This window comes from Melospiza melodia, chromosome 11, assembly GCF_035770615.1.
Source record: "Melospiza melodia melodia isolate bMelMel2 chromosome 11, bMelMel2.pri, whole genome shotgun sequence".
NCBI lineage: Eukaryota > Metazoa > Chordata > Aves > Passeriformes > Passerellidae > Melospiza > Melospiza melodia.
This window is the reverse complement of record NC_086204.1, coordinates 13,850,631-13,871,025: the sequence shown is the minus strand read 5'-3', so window position 1 is coordinate 13,871,025 and position 20,395 is coordinate 13,850,631. Positions and strand designations below refer to the sequence as shown.

General features: G+C 37.2%; 1 protein-coding gene across 2 annotated transcripts in view; it reads right to left on the bottom strand.

The window, feature by feature from the left end:
* The window catches only part of DPYD (dihydropyrimidine dehydrogenase), a 329,324-nt gene that overhangs the window by 137,435 nt on the left and 171,494 nt on the right, over positions 1–20,395 (bottom strand). For both annotated transcript variants that reach the window (XM_063165647.1, XM_063165648.1), the window contains exon 13: positions 19,429–19,644. In XM_063165647.1, coding sequence (XP_063021717.1) covers positions 19,429–19,644 — 216 coding nt within the window. The remainder of the gene's footprint in view (positions 1–19,428; positions 19,645–20,395) is intronic.

Sequence of the window (20,395 nt, the reverse complement as noted above, 5' to 3'; positions counted from 1 at the left end):
TTTTCCTCCAAATTGCTTTAAGTAAATCAAGACTATTATATTCTCCTAGGAGGAGGGAAGACTAGATGACTTCCTTCAGGGGAAAAATATATGATTTCTTCAAGAATAAAATTTTTTTAATGACAATCATATTTAAAGACTTGTTAAAATTCCTGCACAAAGAATCAACATTAGGGAGTTACAGATCACCAAAGTTATATTTAAATTTATGTATAATCCAAAATATTTTTTATTGCTGGATTGAGTAATTAGGATGAGAGCCACATTACTTCCTTCAAGCATGTATTTAAATTTTCTGCTGGGGATGAATTGCAAATACTGAGGTATGTCTTGAACCTACTTACATATTTTCTTTTTCCATTAGGATTAAGAATGCTAAATACTATAAGCATTGATTAACATTCCTGTGTATTTAGGGGTCAGAAATGCAAGAAAACAATACCAATTCTATTTGGGATGCTATTTAAATAGCTAGGTACAAAACTTTGAAAGTATCAATTCTCCAGGTAGCACTAAATAATTTCAAATTGTAAAAACAGAGGTACAGGGAAAGTGGAAGTATTTAAAGGACTATTTTCCTTTACACTCCAATGTTAATCCAACCATAGATTACTACTATGATAACTGAGCTCTTGAACATTAACTTTGTTTTGAACATACTCCTTTTACCTTTTCTATGTAAAACTCCTCTGGAAGTCAAAGGGTCTCTTGTAAGATCAGGAATTTCAAGGCTAAGTCACATTCTCAGAGCCTGATTATACAGAGATCTGGATAATACAATCATGGGGATAAACAAACCATGAAAATATCAGCCCCTGTGCATTTTAACTCAGCACTTGAACATGTTGTGAGAGATTCAAACCAATTTTAATTCAGCACTACATTTTAGAGAGGATCTTTAAAATAGATTTTGATTTTTACTGGAGATCTCATCTACCTTAAAATTCTTAAAAAAGCCCTGGCATTTCCCTCTTTGTATTCGCTACCAGAGTAAGGACGCACATAAGAGTACTGCATGCAAACTGTTAGATTTTATGTTCACAGACATTAAAGTAGCTGAACTACTTTTCAGAACAGATTTAGGCTAAATAAAGAAAAATAAAATATTGACAACATTCTTTCAAAATTACTTTTCTATGAATCAACTTGCAAGGCATCTCAAACCGTGCACTGCAAATTTAACTATCATCCTGAATTAGTTACTATTTTTTAAATGACTAACAGGTTTTTTCTGACTCCCACCATCATGGAACAAACTCTACTGGCATATTTTGATTGATCAGGACTTCTCTGGCAAGACAGCTCATACAGAACTTGGGATAGGATGCATACATGCCAGGGGGAGCACTTGGGAATGCAAATCCTGGGTGGACCAAGCTCAGGAAGGGTAGAAGCAGCATGCCCCAGTCTGTTATCAGGAGATCTGAGCTCCTCTGAGAGCACTGTGTGATCATCCATCAGTCATCATGAGGGGCACCACACATGGGCTCAATAATCTAGACAGGGATGGCTTTTTCCACTTGAGAGCTTCAAAGTGGAGATTTCCGGCCTGATGGGCTGAGTCTGCTTTTCCAGCCTGAGCTCTTAATAAATAAACATTCAGTGTTTGCAGATGTTGTACCCTCTCTGACAGGCGGAAATCCATGTAGAGAAGTGCTGAAGTGTACACAGAATTTTTATGCCAAAGGACAAGCCCTGTTTCCCATCTGCTTGTGGCAGACACAGAGGCCCCATCTCAGGTCTGGTTTTCCTCTACATTCACCTGAAGTTTCCATAGCAGTCACTTAGCTAATGCCTATTAACTTTTTTAAATGCCCATGAAAAATGACATATTCTATTGGCTTTTAAAAATCCACCCTGTGGGACATAAAACAAATTTAATAAAGCAAAAAGATCAAAGCTCATTAAAATATTCTTGTAAGAACTGAAAGCAGCCATGACACATGAAAATTCCTAGCAGGACCATTCTCCTGTTTACCACCAAGGGAAAACATCATTCTAAGCTAAGCATGCCCCCTTTCATTAAATGTATACCAGGTCCCAAACCCCAGCCCTCTCTGGAGTCATTGCTCAGCTCTGTCAGTTAAGTAAATATGCTCATCAGAGGATCTAGCAGCACACACAGATGAGGCAGATATGAAGTCCATTTCCCTTGAAATCAATAGGAAGGTGGCTGTTAGACACTATAATTGATTTAGGGTTTCATTTGGGAATCTGTGGTAAATGTTCCCACTGTTACTGTCACAGGGGTGCAAGAAAGTATCCGACAGCTGTGGCTGGATCTCTGGCACCATTAATGGCACAGCCAGCTGAGACCTGCTGCAAAAGGCTTACCTTACATGCTCAAACCTGGCATTCTAAGACTAAACCCATCCTGGGCTAGAGAGGGAAGCCTTGACTGGCAGGCTCTCTGCTTATTCCAACAAAATATTGATTTAAAATTGGGCAAGGATTCAAAAGCCTTCTGATGCTTAACGAAAAAAGTCAGGGACAAAGATATTTAAGGAGGAATAAGGGGTTTAGCCCCACAAGAAGTCCTTGGTTAGGGATAATTATAGTAGTGATAAATACAATGTAGGGATTGGTTTTGCCTCCTTTTTCCTACCATGGAACCATGGAGTTTAAAGCACAGGTCACTGCAAAACATCACTAAGAAATAGGATATGCACTTGCACATGCCAGATCTCAGGAACAATCTCACTCCAAGGGCAATGAAGCCAAGTTTGCACCAGGGCCAAGGAGAGCTCCAACACCCAGTGTTACCTCACACACCAAGGAATTACCCAAATTCTCCTCAGCCCAAAGCTTATCCCCATGTATGGAGAGTCTTCTATACAGCACAGCCAATGCTCACTAAATGGACAAAACAATTAAGTATTTAGGCAGGTATAGACTGCATGCTTCTGATTTTGGAGGCATTAGGGGTCTGGATTTTTACACCTCTGCTATTTTAGACAACCTTCCCCTCGTGCAGCCAGTACAGAGCAGGGCAGACTTCTGTGCTGAACACCTAGAATAGGTTGGATAAAATTATTTTTGCACACTCCAGTAGAGGAGGAACTCACATGATTTAAAAGGGATTTTCTAAACTACAACGCAAAACACTGTAGGGCAGATCCCAGGAGGATTGGCAAAATCTGGCAAATTCTTAAACTACACTCACACAAACTAGTTACTGTAGGACTGCATTGTAGTTGTAGCATTATTTTAAGATGGAAACCAATTGGGCATTACATAAGCTCTTTATGTTATACATCTTTTCACAACTCATATTCATATATTTTAATTTTATTTAAGCACATATGCATATCTGCCAAATAAATTGCATAATAACTTAATTTGCATAATCCATACTTTAGTGTTGCATAATCTATACTTTAGTGAAGTTTTTTTTTAGTTTTGGTACTCTTTAACCCATAGCCTCCTTAAGGAAAAAACCTGTTTAAAATCTGATTCACACCATAATTCTGTGATAGTGTCATTAGTGTATTAAGTCTTCTTAACCAGGCCCATTCCTGCAATAATTTAATTTTCACAGTTCCCATCAACTCCAATACTCATTCCAATATGGCTTCACCGACAGATCTGAGCCTTATTGAAGTAATACTTTTTGACTATTTTTTTCTGTGACTAGAAGGGTTCTGAGAATGGCTAATTTCCTAAACATTGTACATGTACAACCACCAACAGTCTTTCAGTCCTTTGTGAAAGAACATGAGTTCTTTAAAAGTGTCTTCTCTTTCACTACAGCCATTCTGTTCTGTAGCAATGTAACAAATTATTTGTGAAAATACATGCACCTACTTCTTATTTATACATACTGGATTTATACCATGAATTCACCTTGTTTTAATTATGCATCATTGCCTAGTGATACAGGAAACAGACTTCTATCCATCTCGATTGTGAAAAGTAGCATCTCAAAATTTTTTTTCTTTTTAAAGTGAAGATAAGTTACTGCATTAAAAATAATTGAGGTATTTTTTGTCAGATGATTGGACACTGAATACACATAAGAAATCACCAAGAGCATTGTGTGCTGGTCTACGTGCTAACCTTGAGCTGCAGTTTATCTACTGCCTGCAATTCAGGAGACAATAAGGTATTTTACCCAATCAGCTGATCAGCTGAAGAACTCAAAAGACTGAAATGGCTTTGAAATACACAGCCTTTTAGATATCAAATTACCTTTGGAACCCTCTACCCAGAAGTAACTCAAACAAAACCCATTTGAAATACTGCTTCAATATTCAAAAAAATCAATAATTTAAACCACAGGTTGAACATTTTTACTGCTTCCACAGCAGAGTGTCATTTTTTGAAATGAAAATGCTAACGGCACCAAAGGGGAAAGCTCCGGCCAGCCGAGATGTGTGTGTGCAGGCGGGGATTGGCTGGAAATGCTGCCTTGCTTTTCCTCCCCCAGTTACGTTTACATAAGATCTCTTAAAATAAACAACTCTCATTTCCACCACTTGGAAAAAATATGTTTTTCTTTGTTGCACTTGATGTTTCTGTCCCTGAGAGCTGGGCAATATCAAGACACTTCACTGTAAACACACGTTCTGAATGCAAATACTACATCCTCAATTATGCTATTAAGTCATATTATTTTGTATGTAACAGGCACTAGCACTGGTTTTGAATATCAGCAAGCACACTGTGAACTCTTGACTAATAGATAGAAAAGCAGGAATATGGGTGATGCCTTATTTCAACATTTACAGTAGGAGCAGGAAGCAGTTCAGAGCACGCTGCAAAAGTCAAACAGGTATGGATATTCCACTGCCCATGACACCTGCTCATTTAGGGAGAGAAATGGCTGGCTGGAAAAAGATTTCTTAAAAGACCGGGAACACACATATGGAAGAGACCTAGTAGGAATGTGAATGCTTGAACAGGCTAGACATGGAGGATGCTGGACACAGAATCAAGTCTCTCCTCTGCATAAATTTAACCATCAGGTATATTTTTAGCAGAGTTTGAAATATGTTACCCTCTAGAAACTGTTATTTTTTTATCATTTAAAATCTCATTAAATTCTTGCACTCTTGGAACTATTTTTTAAAATTTTGTTAAAGGAGAAATGCAAAAAACACAAAACACACCACCCAAAAAGCAATTAAATAAATATCACAAGAGAGAGCTTATGTATCTGGAGGTATATAACTACCAACACACAGTATGAACAATTTCAGTTAGGGTAACAAAGTATCACTTTTAGTATTGTAAAGAGGGGCTTAAGAAAGAAGTGATGAGATTGATGGTCCTTGGTCTATCATTTTAGTACTTTACTCTCAGATATATTCTTACTCTCTGACACATTTTTAGAGCCTTCTCTAACCACAGTGTTAAAATAGAAATGAAAATGTAAATTATGTTATGAGAGTAAAGTTGCTCAAGTAAAAAAATATGTATTTATATATAGACATTATTATTGTGAAGTGAAAATTAAATTTGCATTTCTGTTTCTAGAAAAAAGAAGTTGTTAGATACTATTATGAATGTTCTGGCTGATAGACTTGTTCAAGTTTAACCAAGATAAATGCAGATTTTTAGCCTAGAATAAAAAATGATGAAAATATAACTATTTAAGAAATAGACACTCAAAAATATATACTCCAAAAATTTGGACATGGATTCCAATATTCTGTTCTTCTTAAAGGCACAAAAAAATTCTGGATATCAAACAAAAAAAATCCATTAATGTCAAGAGAGAAATTCATCTGAGTTTGAATATACCCAGAATACAGGAACATAAGATTTTGCTTATTTATGTGTTTGAGACCTGTGTTACCTCCACGTGAAATCATCTATTTCAGGTAATCCTGTCAGTCTTTAAAATATACCTCCTACACAAGAGCAGCAATCAACTGACCTTCTGAGAACACTGTTCTTGGCAGCAGTATAAACTTAAACAGAATAATAAAAAAACAGTAGCAACGAGAAACCCAATATTCATCCTCTCCTCAATTCTTGCAAAGATAGGGAGGAAAAACAAGCTCAAGTTTGTGCTGGAGTTAAGGGATTTGGGCTCTTACAGACCACCCTGGGCAGAAGCTCCAAGCACGTGCAACAAGTGGGTTCTATGAACTGCCAGCATCTCCTCCTGCTCCATGCCAGCACACCCAAACCAGGCAGTACAGGCTGGGGGCAGTTCTGATTCCCTTGGCAGAATTCAAGCCATGAAGTTCATCACCACTGACAATATTTGGATAGATTTAAGACCCAGTCCAATATAGCACGGGCTGGCAGTAGGTTAATCTTGAAATACAAAGCATGGATACTCATGGCAAAGCTTGTGTTCAGAAAATAAAAGGGATGTAGGCTTCTGGCTCTTATCTGCTGTTGCAGCTACTGCCTGGAATGGAACTACATCCCTCAGCCAGAAGGACTGATAATTCTCTTGCTGTAGCCTCTGGATGTTTCCTCTAATGATCCCAACAGCACTCCTATCTTGTCTGGATTGACTTTTGCTCAGCATGCTTTCAACTATGCCCCAGTCTCCCACAAACACTTGAACAATGCAATCAGCTGCTCCAGCTAAATCAGCTGAGAGTTATAAAGCTGAGTTTCGACATATTGAAAACACTTCAATCAATGTCACTTTACTAAACCTTCTCTATGGCTTGATATACAGATTAAATAAAAGGGTGCAAACAGGAACCCTCCTGCACTGCACAGGGAGAGAACCATCCCAGGCAATAAAGCTGAACACAACACTGACACTGCACCGACACTGCGCTCCTCTCGCTCCATTGTTTAAGCATGAGGCTTGACAACGGACCAGGAAGATGTTTCGGGACAGATTGCATCAGGGACATTTGGGAAATGTTTCTAATTTCTATAGATTCCACAGACATATAAGAGAGACCAACAACTGCATATGAAAAAGATTGGTAGGTTTAAACAAATTATTTCTAAAATAGGTTGGCTGCTGATGCTGTTTAACAGCAGCATTGTTGCCATACAATTTTTGTTACAGGCTGTCATGTTGCAACAGGGCTTTACACACATACATTTACTATACCATGTGAATTACTAGAAACATGTTTTTTTTATGTTTGTGTGATTTATTAAAGCATAAATCATAATAGCATGTGCCAGATATTCCTTTTGAAGGATATAATAAGGTAACAATTATCCTCTGAACTCCTTTCTTTGTCTTCAGAGAATAAAATGCATTAGAACATATCCATTTGCTGCCCCATGACAGAAAATGAAAGCAACTGTGATGGTTGCACTGTATGCTTTCAGCTCCTGCAGTTGGCTGGTGAAGTGAGCTTTGTTCCTGAATATGCTGTCAGAGACAAAACAACAGTTTTGCCAGTACTTTTAAAGAATAAACCTTAAAAACAGTAAGACAAAATTAATTGAAGAGGTTTGTTTTTACATATGTGCAGACGGATGTGGGAAAATCCTACATATAAATATTAAATGTAAATTTAAAATATAAAGAAAATTATGTACACAAGGCCTCCCTGTATGGTTTTGACTTGAATCAATGTACTTCACCTTTTTCATTTTATGCAACAAGTCACAGGATCTGATTCAGGGGAATTGTAGCATTTTCTTCTGTGGAAATATACACAGAGTAGCAACATTACAAGTATTGATAAATTCCCCTCAGAGAAGGTTTAAGGCCTTTTAGATTAGCCTGTGAATGTTTGGAGTCGTGTGTTTGATGAATGACACGGTGAGAATGTTCTTAATGTACCATGATTTTACCCAATTATTTTTGAAAGAAAAATCATAAACTAACATTCACTACATAGAAGGTGCTACATAAAGGTATTATTAACTGCAGGTAAGTAGAAGCAGCAAGATCACAGGATAAAATTTGCTTTATTAATTTAAAGAAAGTATAATTTAATCTGTCAAATTTTGATTGTTTTAAAATACTATTTCTATGGAAGAAGAAACATATGTGTAGTTTAAATTTAAAAGAAAAAAAATAAAACCAAGTTTCAGTAGCAATCCAGAATTCAGCTATTTTTTTTCTTCTTCCAGAAAGACACTTTGTCCAAACCACATACCCCAAATGCTTAGAAGGAAAATGATGTGGACCTCTGAAACAAATGTGATTTCCAAGAATCAAAGTGGATATTAGGTTTCACTTTGCTCAAGTGACATCAAAACATTCTTAACAAGTAAGTACCTATATATATATATACACACCTTCTTTGGTTTAGCTCATGATGTACAAAGAGCTATATTGTTCACAGATTTTGCAGATGCTAACCCAAAATTAAATCATCATCTCATGTGAAGACCCAATCATGTGTTGTGCAATCCTGATTCTGCAGGATATTTACCTTTGTAATGAACCTCAAGAAAGTCCACATACCATGTCATTTTACCGAATGGAAAATTTAAGTCACAACAAGGTCATGCTTGGCTGAATTTGATGTCTGTACTTCTGTACTGCCCAGGTTCTCTCTGCTTAATATTCCTGACCATTTCCATTGGTTATGGGTCACAATCTGGAATCTAGATTTTCATTAGATTTTGTATTATAGTTTATGCTATATTATAGCATATTATAGTTATGCGCAGTGTACACATATTTTACTCAGAGCACCATTATGACCTGTTCATACTCTGTCACATTTAGGGGCAGACACAATGCCAATTAAAGCGCATTCAGAATCCCACACATGATAGTTATGATGGCTGGCAAGCATCCTTATTAACAACCATACTTTTTCAACAACAACATATATACAGCAGTTCCCTGGAAACAGGATCATTTTAGGACTCCACTAAATAGATCACAATACCATAATTACTGCCATGGTCAAGTCACACAGTTTGGTGAAGTTCTGTACACGAGAATTTTGATACCCTGTGTTTATCTAAAGTTCAAACTGACTAAAATAAAAGAGCACATGTCACTGCTTTTCTAATATTACATGCTTAAGCCTTATTTTATTTACAGCTTCCAGCAGCTCTCAGCTCGATGCTGGTTGTGCTGGCTGCCACGTAGCTGGAGAAGGCTAACAAACCCCTGCGTGTTCACATGACAACCTTTGTGCAAACGCATCCTTATTCTGTCATCTACTGGCAGCGCGCTCCCCGCCATGGGCTCTGCCAGTCCTTACCAGTTTGCCAATTACACAAGCTGCTTCCCAGACATCAGACAAAAATTCCATAAGACTGCTGTGCGAGCGTACCCTAATTAACCATCAGCTTAATTAGACAATTTACTGTGTAATTAGCAGGCAATTAGTCAACACCTCTCAGATCTTATTGACTGCTGTGACAGCCTTCCTTAGTCTACACATTCCCATACGCTTCCACGACCATGATCCCAGCCCTATCCTGTACAACAGCAACCCTTGCAAGGGAAGGGAAATCATATTACATAACAAGGGAAGAGGAAGAAAAATCAATATATAGCCTGTTCATTTATTGAACTGTCTTCTAACCAAGACTTTCTTTTCTCTAGGAGTAGAAGGTCAGCTGCTAACAAAGAAATGTTCAGCTATAACATTAGCTTAAGTCTTTTTCATTTGTAATGTGGTTAAGGAATTTATTTATTTTTTCCTCTCATACTGCACTAAATCATCAAAGAAGGCAAGCAGAAGTTAAAGAAAAAAAACCAACTTACTAACATATTTTAAGTTTAAATATATGTTCTAGAATAGTGAAAAGGTGGTGATAGCTGCTTTTGAGACCTATAGCTTGCATTGTAACTGCAATTACTGCTTCATAGTCTGAAATGCTCAAGGAGAGCCAAAATAAAGTATAAAATGCCAATACTCAGTAATAATTTAATAGCATTAATGTAATTAAGTAGAAATAATTTGTGAAGTAGTATCAAGTATCCTCCACACAAATCTAAAGTTGTATGTCCTTATAATACAAGATGTGAGAAATTATAATTAAAGACTAATATAACATGGATATTAAGGGATTCCTAAAAATGTGTGTTCCTTTTTCCTTTTTCTATAGACTGAAAATTGGATTTTGCAATTAGCATTGACAAGAGCTTTTTGGATAATTCTTAAAGTAGTAATTCCAAAGTTCACAGAATGGAAACTCTTGTGTCCTCCTGGAATTAACTCTAGAGGATTTATTCACAAAAATCCTACACTACTTGACTGAAGGACAGAATCCCACAATTGCTATTTTAGTTAAAAAAATAGGTAATTCTGTTTCTCAAATAATGACAAGAAATGTTATTTAGAATACACTCACATACATATTTGGATTAGTAATAGGTATTTTAACGTAAGAACCTGTCAGGTTTTTTAAACATATGGGGCTTCATTCTGCTTTTGCAACAATGTCAATCAGGAGTAAATGCAATTATATCACCATGAGATTCAAAAATCAGCTCTTTGCTTTCTTAACTTCTTGTGTGGGCAAATCAGATGTTGAACACAGCCTTATCCTTTTAATTTACCAAGTGGGAACTCAAGACCTGAGATGACTCAAACACTTAAAGACAAGTGTATCACCTGTACACAGAAGCTGTACCGGTATAACCAAAAATTCCTTGAAAAATGATCAAGCTAAACCCTGTAAACTCATGTGTGGAAACAATGCCAGCTCAGAGATAGTTACTTCATTTCAGCCAATGCCTGTAAATTCTTAGCAGGAGCTGTACAGCACCATAAACACCAATCTCAGCATCCCCGTACAGTCAGTTTGGGCCCACATTTCTGCAAACATCTTGCAAGACTGCATGGTCCAAGCAGGAATCTTGGGGCAGGAGCTGCTGCATGAGGTGCTCCAAGTCTCCCCAGCCTGGGGTGCAGAGCAGGAAAGCAGCCACCCAGAGCAAGGTTGCCTTGTAAGGTGCCCAGCTGGAGCAGAAGCCACCAGTGCTGCCAGGGAGGAGCCCAGGCAGGTGCTCCCCAAGGCACCTCAGCCTTGGCACGCCAATGGGCACAGGGGGAACACAAAGGGTCACCTGGGCTCTCGCAGATGCCAGCCTTTGGCCTCAGCAAAAATGCTGAACTGTAAATCAGAGCAACTGAATCATGACAATCACTCTTCCTTTATTACACTTCAGCATCTCAGTAGGCCTAGAGTGAAGTCTAGATGGTATTCTAGATTTATTTTTATAATTAGAATGTGGAAATAAATGAAAAAACCAGCCTGAACTCTGACACATGCACTTAATCAAATGGGGAGAATCAAAAAGCCAATGACTTGACAGAAGGGAAACTTCTGTCATTCTATATTGACAAAATAAAAGATTTCATTTTTTTCCTGAATGCCAGTGGTTAGCTTTTAAAGTGGATCATAATAATTTCAAAAAATAGGGAAGTTTGTAATTTATGCTGAAATTGGAAAATATTAAGTATGGCTTTATGTTTTGAGTGTCATAGGCGTGTTTTAGATATAACTATTAAGAAAAATATCCTACAATCTTTTCTAATAAATTATAAAATATATTAATGCCACTTAAGAAAGTTACATGCAGTTGGTTGGCACAAAAAAAAGGTTTGCAACAAATCTCAATTGAGCATGGAAAATATGTGAAAATTCTAAATTTCAGAATTACACTTGCCAATTTCTAGCTTACATTCAACCTGCCCTTTTAGCTGAAATCCTTCCAGACAAAAAATTGTGTGAGTCATTTACAAGATCACCAACAACCTTCCAAGGACATAAAAAACAACCACAGAAAAATGTAGCTGAATGGTATTTTACACAAGTATGTTACATATTTGCTTTTTAGAATCCTGTTTATTCAGGATGTGATATTCAAAAATGTTGAGTACTTCAGACACAGCCAACTGCAGATCCTCAGCAGTTTTGGAAAATCATGCATGTGTGCTCTCCTTGTCTCTCTCGATAAATATTTGCAGGTATTTTCAGAAGAATTACGTAAATAAAGCAAAATTAGTAAAGAGCAAAGCAGCTTCTTCAGGATAAAAAGAAATCGTTCTGATTCTTAACCAGTGTAAAATTTGCATCCATTTTGTTTGACTGACTGGGTAATAATTGCACTATGAACAGAAATTATGTCCTCTCTCAAGTAGTGGTCACTATTAGAACAGCACATATTATGCTGAGCAGGAATGAACACTCCTACTTTTGGAAGCTTTGTTTTATATAAAGGCTTATGTAGCAAAATCCTCAGTGTTGCAGTCTGTATGCTCTTTCAGCATTACACTTGAACAGCTCCTCAGTTATGCCAATCTAAGTGCATTATATATTTCACTACAATACACAACAGTTAGTTTTCAGATTAAAAAATACCTTAAAGACTGATTTACAAGTCTTTTATACATAAACTGCCTGGAATATCCAAGCTCAAGATTAATGTTCACACTTACACTTAGTATATGTATACGCACTCTGGCTACACTGTTTTAAACCAGACTCTAGAACAAAAAGACAGGAAAAAGAAACAACATCTAAATACTAGGTAAAAAATCTCCAGATGTATAGAAACCAAACACTTTAGATGTAACTGAGAATCCTGCAGCCTACCAAGAGCCAGTTTTAGACATGTATCTGGTTTTACCTTTGCTGGCCAGCTTTGTGTGCAGCTCTGAGAAAGGTAAGCCATTGTCAGCTTAGACTTTGTGGAACTTAGGCCACGAGCTCAAGGCATAGGGCATAAAAGTTCCAGTCATGCTCACTCTGCTCCATGAGGGTGAATGGCAGAAAAAGTGATAACATGGAATAAAACTGCTCATCCTCTGTTTGTAAAATCTGTCCTTCAGCACAGATGAGGTTTACTGACTCAATGTGCAACACCCCTGCATGACAGATCTCTCTGTCTTCCACTGATGAATTGTCACATTGTGCTCCACGCCTTGAGATAACAGACTTCTCCATGAGAGACTCCGTGCAGAAAAGAGACTCCCACTGCAGGAGAAGTGCAGCATTTCTGTGATATTTAATGCTACAGGAAGAGTGGGACTAAACATTTCCCCAGAGGTTTAATTTTTATCACGAACATTTAAGAAGTTTTTCATTTCTAAAGTAGTAAACATAATCACAGAGAGAGACAGAGAAACTTTTTACAGATTGTTGCTAAACTCTTGCTTTAAAAATGCAGTTTGTTATCTTCAGCATTTGAAATATTATTTGGTTGAAATAACCAGAATTACTGATGACAAAACAGATTTTTGAATGGTCCAAAGCACCTCACTTGCAAATTCACTGGTGTCAAGATGCACACCTGCACCAGTTTAAGGTGGGCATCTACCTGGTGAAGACTTCAGCTGTGATAGGAAAGGCCTTGGCTTATCAATAGTAGTCAAGCTATTGATAAGCTTGTTAAAGCTCTCAGTCCTGGGATCTTTGGTGTCTCTTTCACTGTGTTCAAGCTGTGCTACATCTCTCCAGATGGGTTCTTCCAGGGTGAAGACATGCCAAACCCCTACATCACCAGGGGTATGTATGGAATGATGAAAAAGAATGGTTCAATGCAATCCTTTCCAGGTCCTCAGACAGCAAGTTTGAAGCTTTTGAAGTTATTTGTGTACAAAGAAGTCTTCACCCTTATTTAAATGAGGTAGGGTAAAACTAGGTAGAGAGATGAGAGCTGATCCTTAAGTTGAACATATCACAGAAATAGTTTTTCTCACAGAAAAAGGAGGAAAGTCTGTTTTCCTGCTACTTAGATTCACATAATTATTTGTTCCTTTTTTATAGCTAAATAACACATTTTCTGTAAAAAAATGAAATGGCATAACTACAGCATTTTAAAAGATAATAATTACTTTCCAAAGCACTTCTCTAGCATAGCCTTTTACCTCTCCTGTTAAACGTTGTTGATTTTGTTCACTAAAAATACAAAAATTACGAAACAATAAAGACCATATTTCTTATTAAAATTCTTTCAGAAATATTGAACAAAATGAAGGATATAACTCCTAAAAACATGGAAACCAATAATAATAATTAAAAAAACCCCAAACTTTTGAAACTTGTAAAACAAGAAAATATTTTAACTTAAGACTCTTGTGTGCTAAGGAATCCCATAAAATGCTCATTCTTCTGTTCAAAAATGTAGTTAATAAAACTTGTCTAATGCTATTTAGTAGAAAGGCAAACAGTCCCTTTTATATTTGACATTAACAATCTGATCATTTGTCTCCCCAAAGAAAGCCCATACAGCTTTCATACAGACCACACAATAAAGAATAGTAATATTTCTGTTTACTGAGATATCAAGTGGCATTTCGTTGCAAGTCAATGGTCTATCTTTGCTACAGCATACTAGACCTCAATCTGGCATCTACAAATGTCAAGAGTATAAAAAAAAATTATAGGATGGAAATCAAAAGCATGTTCTAAATTCCTAAAAACCAAACAAAGTTCACCTAGACATATTTGCTGCAGAAATCAGTACAATATTCAGCTGTCAATCTTGAAAAACAATGAGGGAGCGATGCTGTCAGTAGGACAGGATAATAACATTTCAAGCAGATGTTCAGGCGGGGCTCTAATTCTCACCGAACTCCCTTGGTAAGCATTTAATTTCTTTATCATATGCAAGCTAGGCAAATTGTACTTCATCAAAACTGTATTGTGAAATATTAATATTTCATATTATAGCAAAACTCCATAGAATAACCTTTGTCATATTAAGAACATCAGAATTTCAAATGTCATGGTTCTGCATTTTAATGCATCTTAAATAGCTTTTTGGCTTGGCACCATAAATTATAACTAGTTTAATCTAAATTACTACGCTATAATATCATACAAAAATATACATTTTGTAATACAGATTCACTTCTGTGAAATACTAATGTTATGGAAAACAATGCATCATTGTACTATGATTTTTTACCACCTTCAATTATGAAGCGAGGTGCATACAGTGCAAATGTACAGAGAGAGAACTAACTGGAGCCTGAATATGTATATTTCAAAAACAGCACATAGAAATGCAATATATGCTGAGCAAATTAATTAATTCTCTGTCAGCAATCATTTTTATTTAGAAATGGTTCTGAAAATGTATTGTAAAATCTACATCTGTAAACTGCATAAACATATATTATGGCTAGAAAGTTTCCTCCTCTATGGTTTAGTTCAGATTTAATCTCGTTTTAATTGTAGCTTTGTTTTTAAAATCATCCATGCAGCTTGCTCCATATGTAATGAAGAAAATTAAAGATTAAAAATGAAGTTAGTCTGCATGTTGATTTCTGCTGGTTCTCATAATAAAGGCAACTGATTCTGCATTATTGAAAGCGACAGCATCACAAATCAATGCATGTCACAACAAAATAAAGACAGATGTATCTGATTAATCAGAATTAAATTTTAGAAGTGAAGGAAGCATCTAAAAATCAAAGCAAACATTTCTGCTAACCCAGCTGTTTTTTCATCTTTCTAAACAGCCCGTACAATGCAGTGAGAGAACAACAAAGCCTGAATTCAGCTGATAAACCCTAATTTCTGTTATGAAATCCTCACTGTGGTAGTGAATATGGCATAGGAATGTACACACCTCATATAACCTTTAACTAATTTTGATACTATGTTTATAAAAACTTTCTGATTACAGGTTTTAATAGAAATTTTGTGTTATAAACAATATTCACTAATAAATTCTTAGTAAATAAACCAGCTCAATATAACACCTCTCCCAAAACCCTCCCACTCACAGTTATGTGTCTAATTAATGCAGTATGTGTCATTCTGCATGTAGTTTTCTGTTCACCTAAGCTCTAAAAGAGGTAATAATTGGTATCCATTTATTGTGGACTACATGATATGCAGCTCCTCCATTTCCCTTCAGTACCTAGCAAACAGACTTCACAAATAACGTTGCTGCATACAGTTATCTGAACAAGACAGAAATACTATTTGAACCAACAGAGCAATGAGCTATTGATCCTGCAGTCAAAAAGGGAAGACATGAATGTAGAAAAACGTGTGTGAAGAGACACTTCTATTCTGCTACCATTTGTCTTTCCTAGTGATTGTCCATTTCAAAAGCAGTTATTCCCTTTTTGGAGGAAATCAAATCTAGTTGATACTAAAGCAGCTGTGCAAAGATGTTTAATTTAATAAATAAAATTGTGCGAGTTACTATCTCCCACCCAGAAACCATCAGACACATACAGGTACAATCCCCTGTAATTAATATTTGCACTGCACTATAATGTCCAGAATCTTCTAAAGTATGTAGCGTGCAGTATATTTCGAAGCATAAATACCCTGAAGGAATTTCAGCTATTTCTTACGTTAGCTTTTTTGTAGGTTTCAACAATAGTACAGTAGTATGCAAGAACAAACTTTGCTGAATCACTCCCAGTTGAAATGCTTACCCTACAAACAGAAAATGCTACAAAGGTTGTCATGAAAGCAATTATGAGCAAGGTACGTGGGTGTTTAAAAAGGGAGCGAGCATGGCACCAAACAGTGCGCTGTGTGCTAACTCCCTCTGGGCAGAATGTGAAGCTTTCAAGGTGAGGCCAAGACACACGAGGATTAGAAAGACTAGGGGAGTAAATTACAGCCCAGAGGCTGAACTTCAGCACTGCTACCCAACAGCTCCTCTGCAGAAGGCAGTACGTGGGCTGCAGGGATCCCTGGCCTTGCGTTTTAGAAGAGCATTCTGTGCTAGATGATGGAGGAGAGAAAAGGAGAAGTAGTTCATAAGAAATAAATCCTGTGTCTTATGAGAATCACAGCTCTTCAGCTCGAGTCCTTTTTATCTCTATCCTTGGATCCCCTTCTTCCAAGATTTATCATGCTTTTCTCTGACCTTATTCCATCACAACATAGTTAATGCATGGAAATTTGTGAATGGGCTGTATATGCTTTTCACCACCTATATGTCACTCCTACTTATCCTACATCAGTCTCTTTCCCTGAAGTGCCAAAGGATGCCCATGGTAAACATGGGTTCCCCTATCAGTGTCTAAACGCAGTGGCAAATTCAGTCATTGGTTCTGGAAAAGGGAGAATTTCTCCTGCTGCTAAGTTCCCCATGGCCACAGAGGCAGGTTATGCTTGACAAATCAGAAGGAAGCCCATCAGTTAAGTCTTACCAGGACAGATAAAATAAGGAGATGAGGGAAGAACACAGAAGCCTGCTTGCACCACATACAACCAAGGCTGAAGTAGAAAAGCTTCAGCTGCCAAAAACTGTGTCTAACAAGCTCTCTCCCTTCTCAGAAGCTCTTCCACTCTTGGGAACTGTACTGTCTGGGGAGCTGCTCCCCCTCCTCCCACCAACTCCACAGGCTTAGATCAGGAAATCTTTGCTCTTGATCCTGCTGTGTAGTTTGCTTTGACTATCTGACAGTGCAGGACAGCTCAGTCTGAAATCCCCACCGTTGGTACCACAGCCCAAGAGAGCATTCTGCTCCCTGCTAAAAGCTGCACAAGATTTATGTCTACATAATCAGAAGCCAAAGTAGCAATTTGGCTAATCTATAATATTATAGCACATTATGGCAATCTATAATATTTCAAACTCTCTACCAACAACTTGTTCTAGCATTAAGTCAACAAGAACAGTCTTTCTGTATACTCAGTTTATATAAGAACTGCGGTAACCTATTTAGCTTTCCTTCCCATTTGAAATAGTTATTTCTGAAGTACTAAGTACCACATTACTCTGATAAATAAGAGCAATTTCACTTCTGCAGCACCTGTAGGAAGTGCTGTACTATGAAGAACACATTAATAAAAACTAGGCAGCACTTGGGTGGGACACAGTTCTACTAGACACAACACGATTCAATATCAGAATATTAGAAGAAAGCTTAAGCAGAAATAAGAATCACTGAACTAGAATTCCTTAGATAACACTTTTCTGAACTTACTAACTTAAATAATACCTGCAATAACTTATTGCAACAAATACTTAAAAAAAAACTTGAAAGATCTTCATCTGAGTCACACCTGCAGAGCATGGCATCCAGTGGAACACTTCGCAGGCGCCATTTCAGAAATGACTCAGAGTCTGCTGCTTAGTATAGCACCAACATCACTTCCTACAACATGCATGCCTTTCCTACTGAACTCCCACCCAAGCTGGAACTCAGCCTGTGTCTGTTTAGCTCTTGAGATGCACAGTAATCAACGTGCAGTCTGGCAGGACTGCCAGCATACCAGCAATAAAACTGATAAAAAAATAAGTCTCAGTACTTGCTATGGGTTGGCTGTAGCCTAGGCACTGAATAATTACAGCCGATGGTATGTTATACATGTAAGTCAGTTGTAAACATACTTGAATAACATTTATGTCCTAAAAAGTGTTTTAATAAGAAGCCCTGGGAAGTAGATTGGAATCTTCACTGCAATCCAGGTGAACACTTACTCCCTCCAGGACTACCTCAGGTGTAAGAGACAGCAGAATCAAGCCTGACTTATTTTACAGTATTCTGCAGCAATACAGCATTTTGTTCTTGACCTTCCCCATACTAGAGAGGCATCCACTATAGTTAATTTACCTATAGTACTTACTTACTCATGGAAAAGTGGAAGAGGAACAAATCCACCTTCTCTGTTCTGCTCCATCTATCAGTAGCCTTGTATATCCCCCCTCTGAACCAAGAATAAAAGCCCTTGTATCCAAATTAAATTCAAAAGCTTTCTTCAGCCCACACCACTCTAGGCTACTGGTTAACAATACATGGCTATTACTCACACTGTTACTGAGGCCTATGTTCAAGGATTCACCTTTTCTTCCTCTCTCCACAAATAAAACCATATCTACAGCTCAGCTCAAAACCTGTTTCTTTTTTCTGTGATCTGTTTATCAAAGTTATTTTTTTTTCACTCTAAACTTCTTGCTCAGTCTCACTTCACCATTTTGAATGTAGCAAGAAGTTTCAATTCTCCCGAATTCAAACAAGCAATTACACACTTAAAATTACACAAAATGCTTTTTATAAGGTGCCACACTGAGCCATGGGCTTAAAGACTTAATTCTAACTCCTTCCTCCTCCACTACATGTTACTGAAGGTTGATGTCACTGTGTTTTTCTCTTCATAGGCTTGGTTTTATGCTGCCTCCATCTTTCTCTTCCACTTCCCACCCAGCCTCCCCCTTGCAGCCACATGATCACATTGCAGCTGCACCTCCAGTTCAATGGCTTATCTTGGCAGCCTCTGGCTCAGAATCCGCCTTTCATGGGTTATGTGACAAAGCTGTTACTCATTCCCTCTACATCCTGATCCTTCACAGAAAACATTTTCACTGCAGTATTTAAAAAAAAATCACTTAATTGTTGACTAATATTAGAAGTTGGGGCAATATAAGGGAAGAATGTAACAACAAACAGAACCAGAAATTGTGTCACTGCACAGTGGAAAGCTTACAGGCGAGTTGGACTACATGATGCATCATAACCATTCCCGGCTGCTTCATGCTAGTTGAATATAACAGAACCATTCCCCAAAGATTCAGATTTTTCAATTATACAAATATATGGTTACATGCAAAATACACATAAAATATTAAAAAATATTAAAATATTTCCTCACCTTATCCAGGGAGAATGTTTTAGTGACAGCAAAGCCCCATCCAGCTTCAAATGCTCTTCGAATCATTGAAGAACTAGTAGCAGGGGTTGCACTGGCAATGCCAAAAGGATTTGGAAACTTCAGTCCAGCCATTTCTACACTGATATCCACTAAATCTATAGGAGTATAGAAGAGAGGTAGCTCTGGAACTGTAGAAACTGCAACACCATATAAGGACTGCAAAAAAAATACAAACAAACAACACTAAACCACTCATTTTTTTTTCTCATCTATTTTTATACAATTTATTATTAATCCTGTTAAGGGGATAATTAATACATAATAACCCAAAGTTCAAATACTCTATTTTGTGTTCAGACTTGCAAATCAGCAAAATATGCAAACACTCACCTATGTAACATCTTCAGCCCAAACAGTCGTCATGGTGAAATATTGAAATACTATACTATGCTGGAAATAACACTGACAGTAACAAAACTCATGAAGAAAAAGTTACTTTACATCCTGTACTGATAAGCCTGGTTAAGTCCAAACGTTTTTTCAGCCTTTCTGAAGAGCCATCTCTATTCCCTACAGCAGTCAGTAACAGTGAGATTGAAAAAAAAAACAGGGTATGCAGACAGACCCTTTCTATTTCTCTTCTCAGGTGCCAATCCAAAAAAAGTATAAGAAATTGTGAAAAATGAGGGGAAAGCATCATGTGGAGGATCACTCAGTCCTAACTCTATGTATTCTGAACCTCTGAACATTTTTCCCCCACTTTGAAAGATTTTTATACAGCCTATACAATGGCATATCTATGCAAAACTAATTGTGGGTTTATATTTAATTCTAGTAGTATGAATATACTTCAAGACTGAAAAAAGTTAGTGTCTGATTGCCATCAAAAACATAATACACATTATGGCTGTGCCACCAGTCACTATTGTTTTCATTTGAGAGAGTCTTTTCTCTGAAGAGTCAGTGA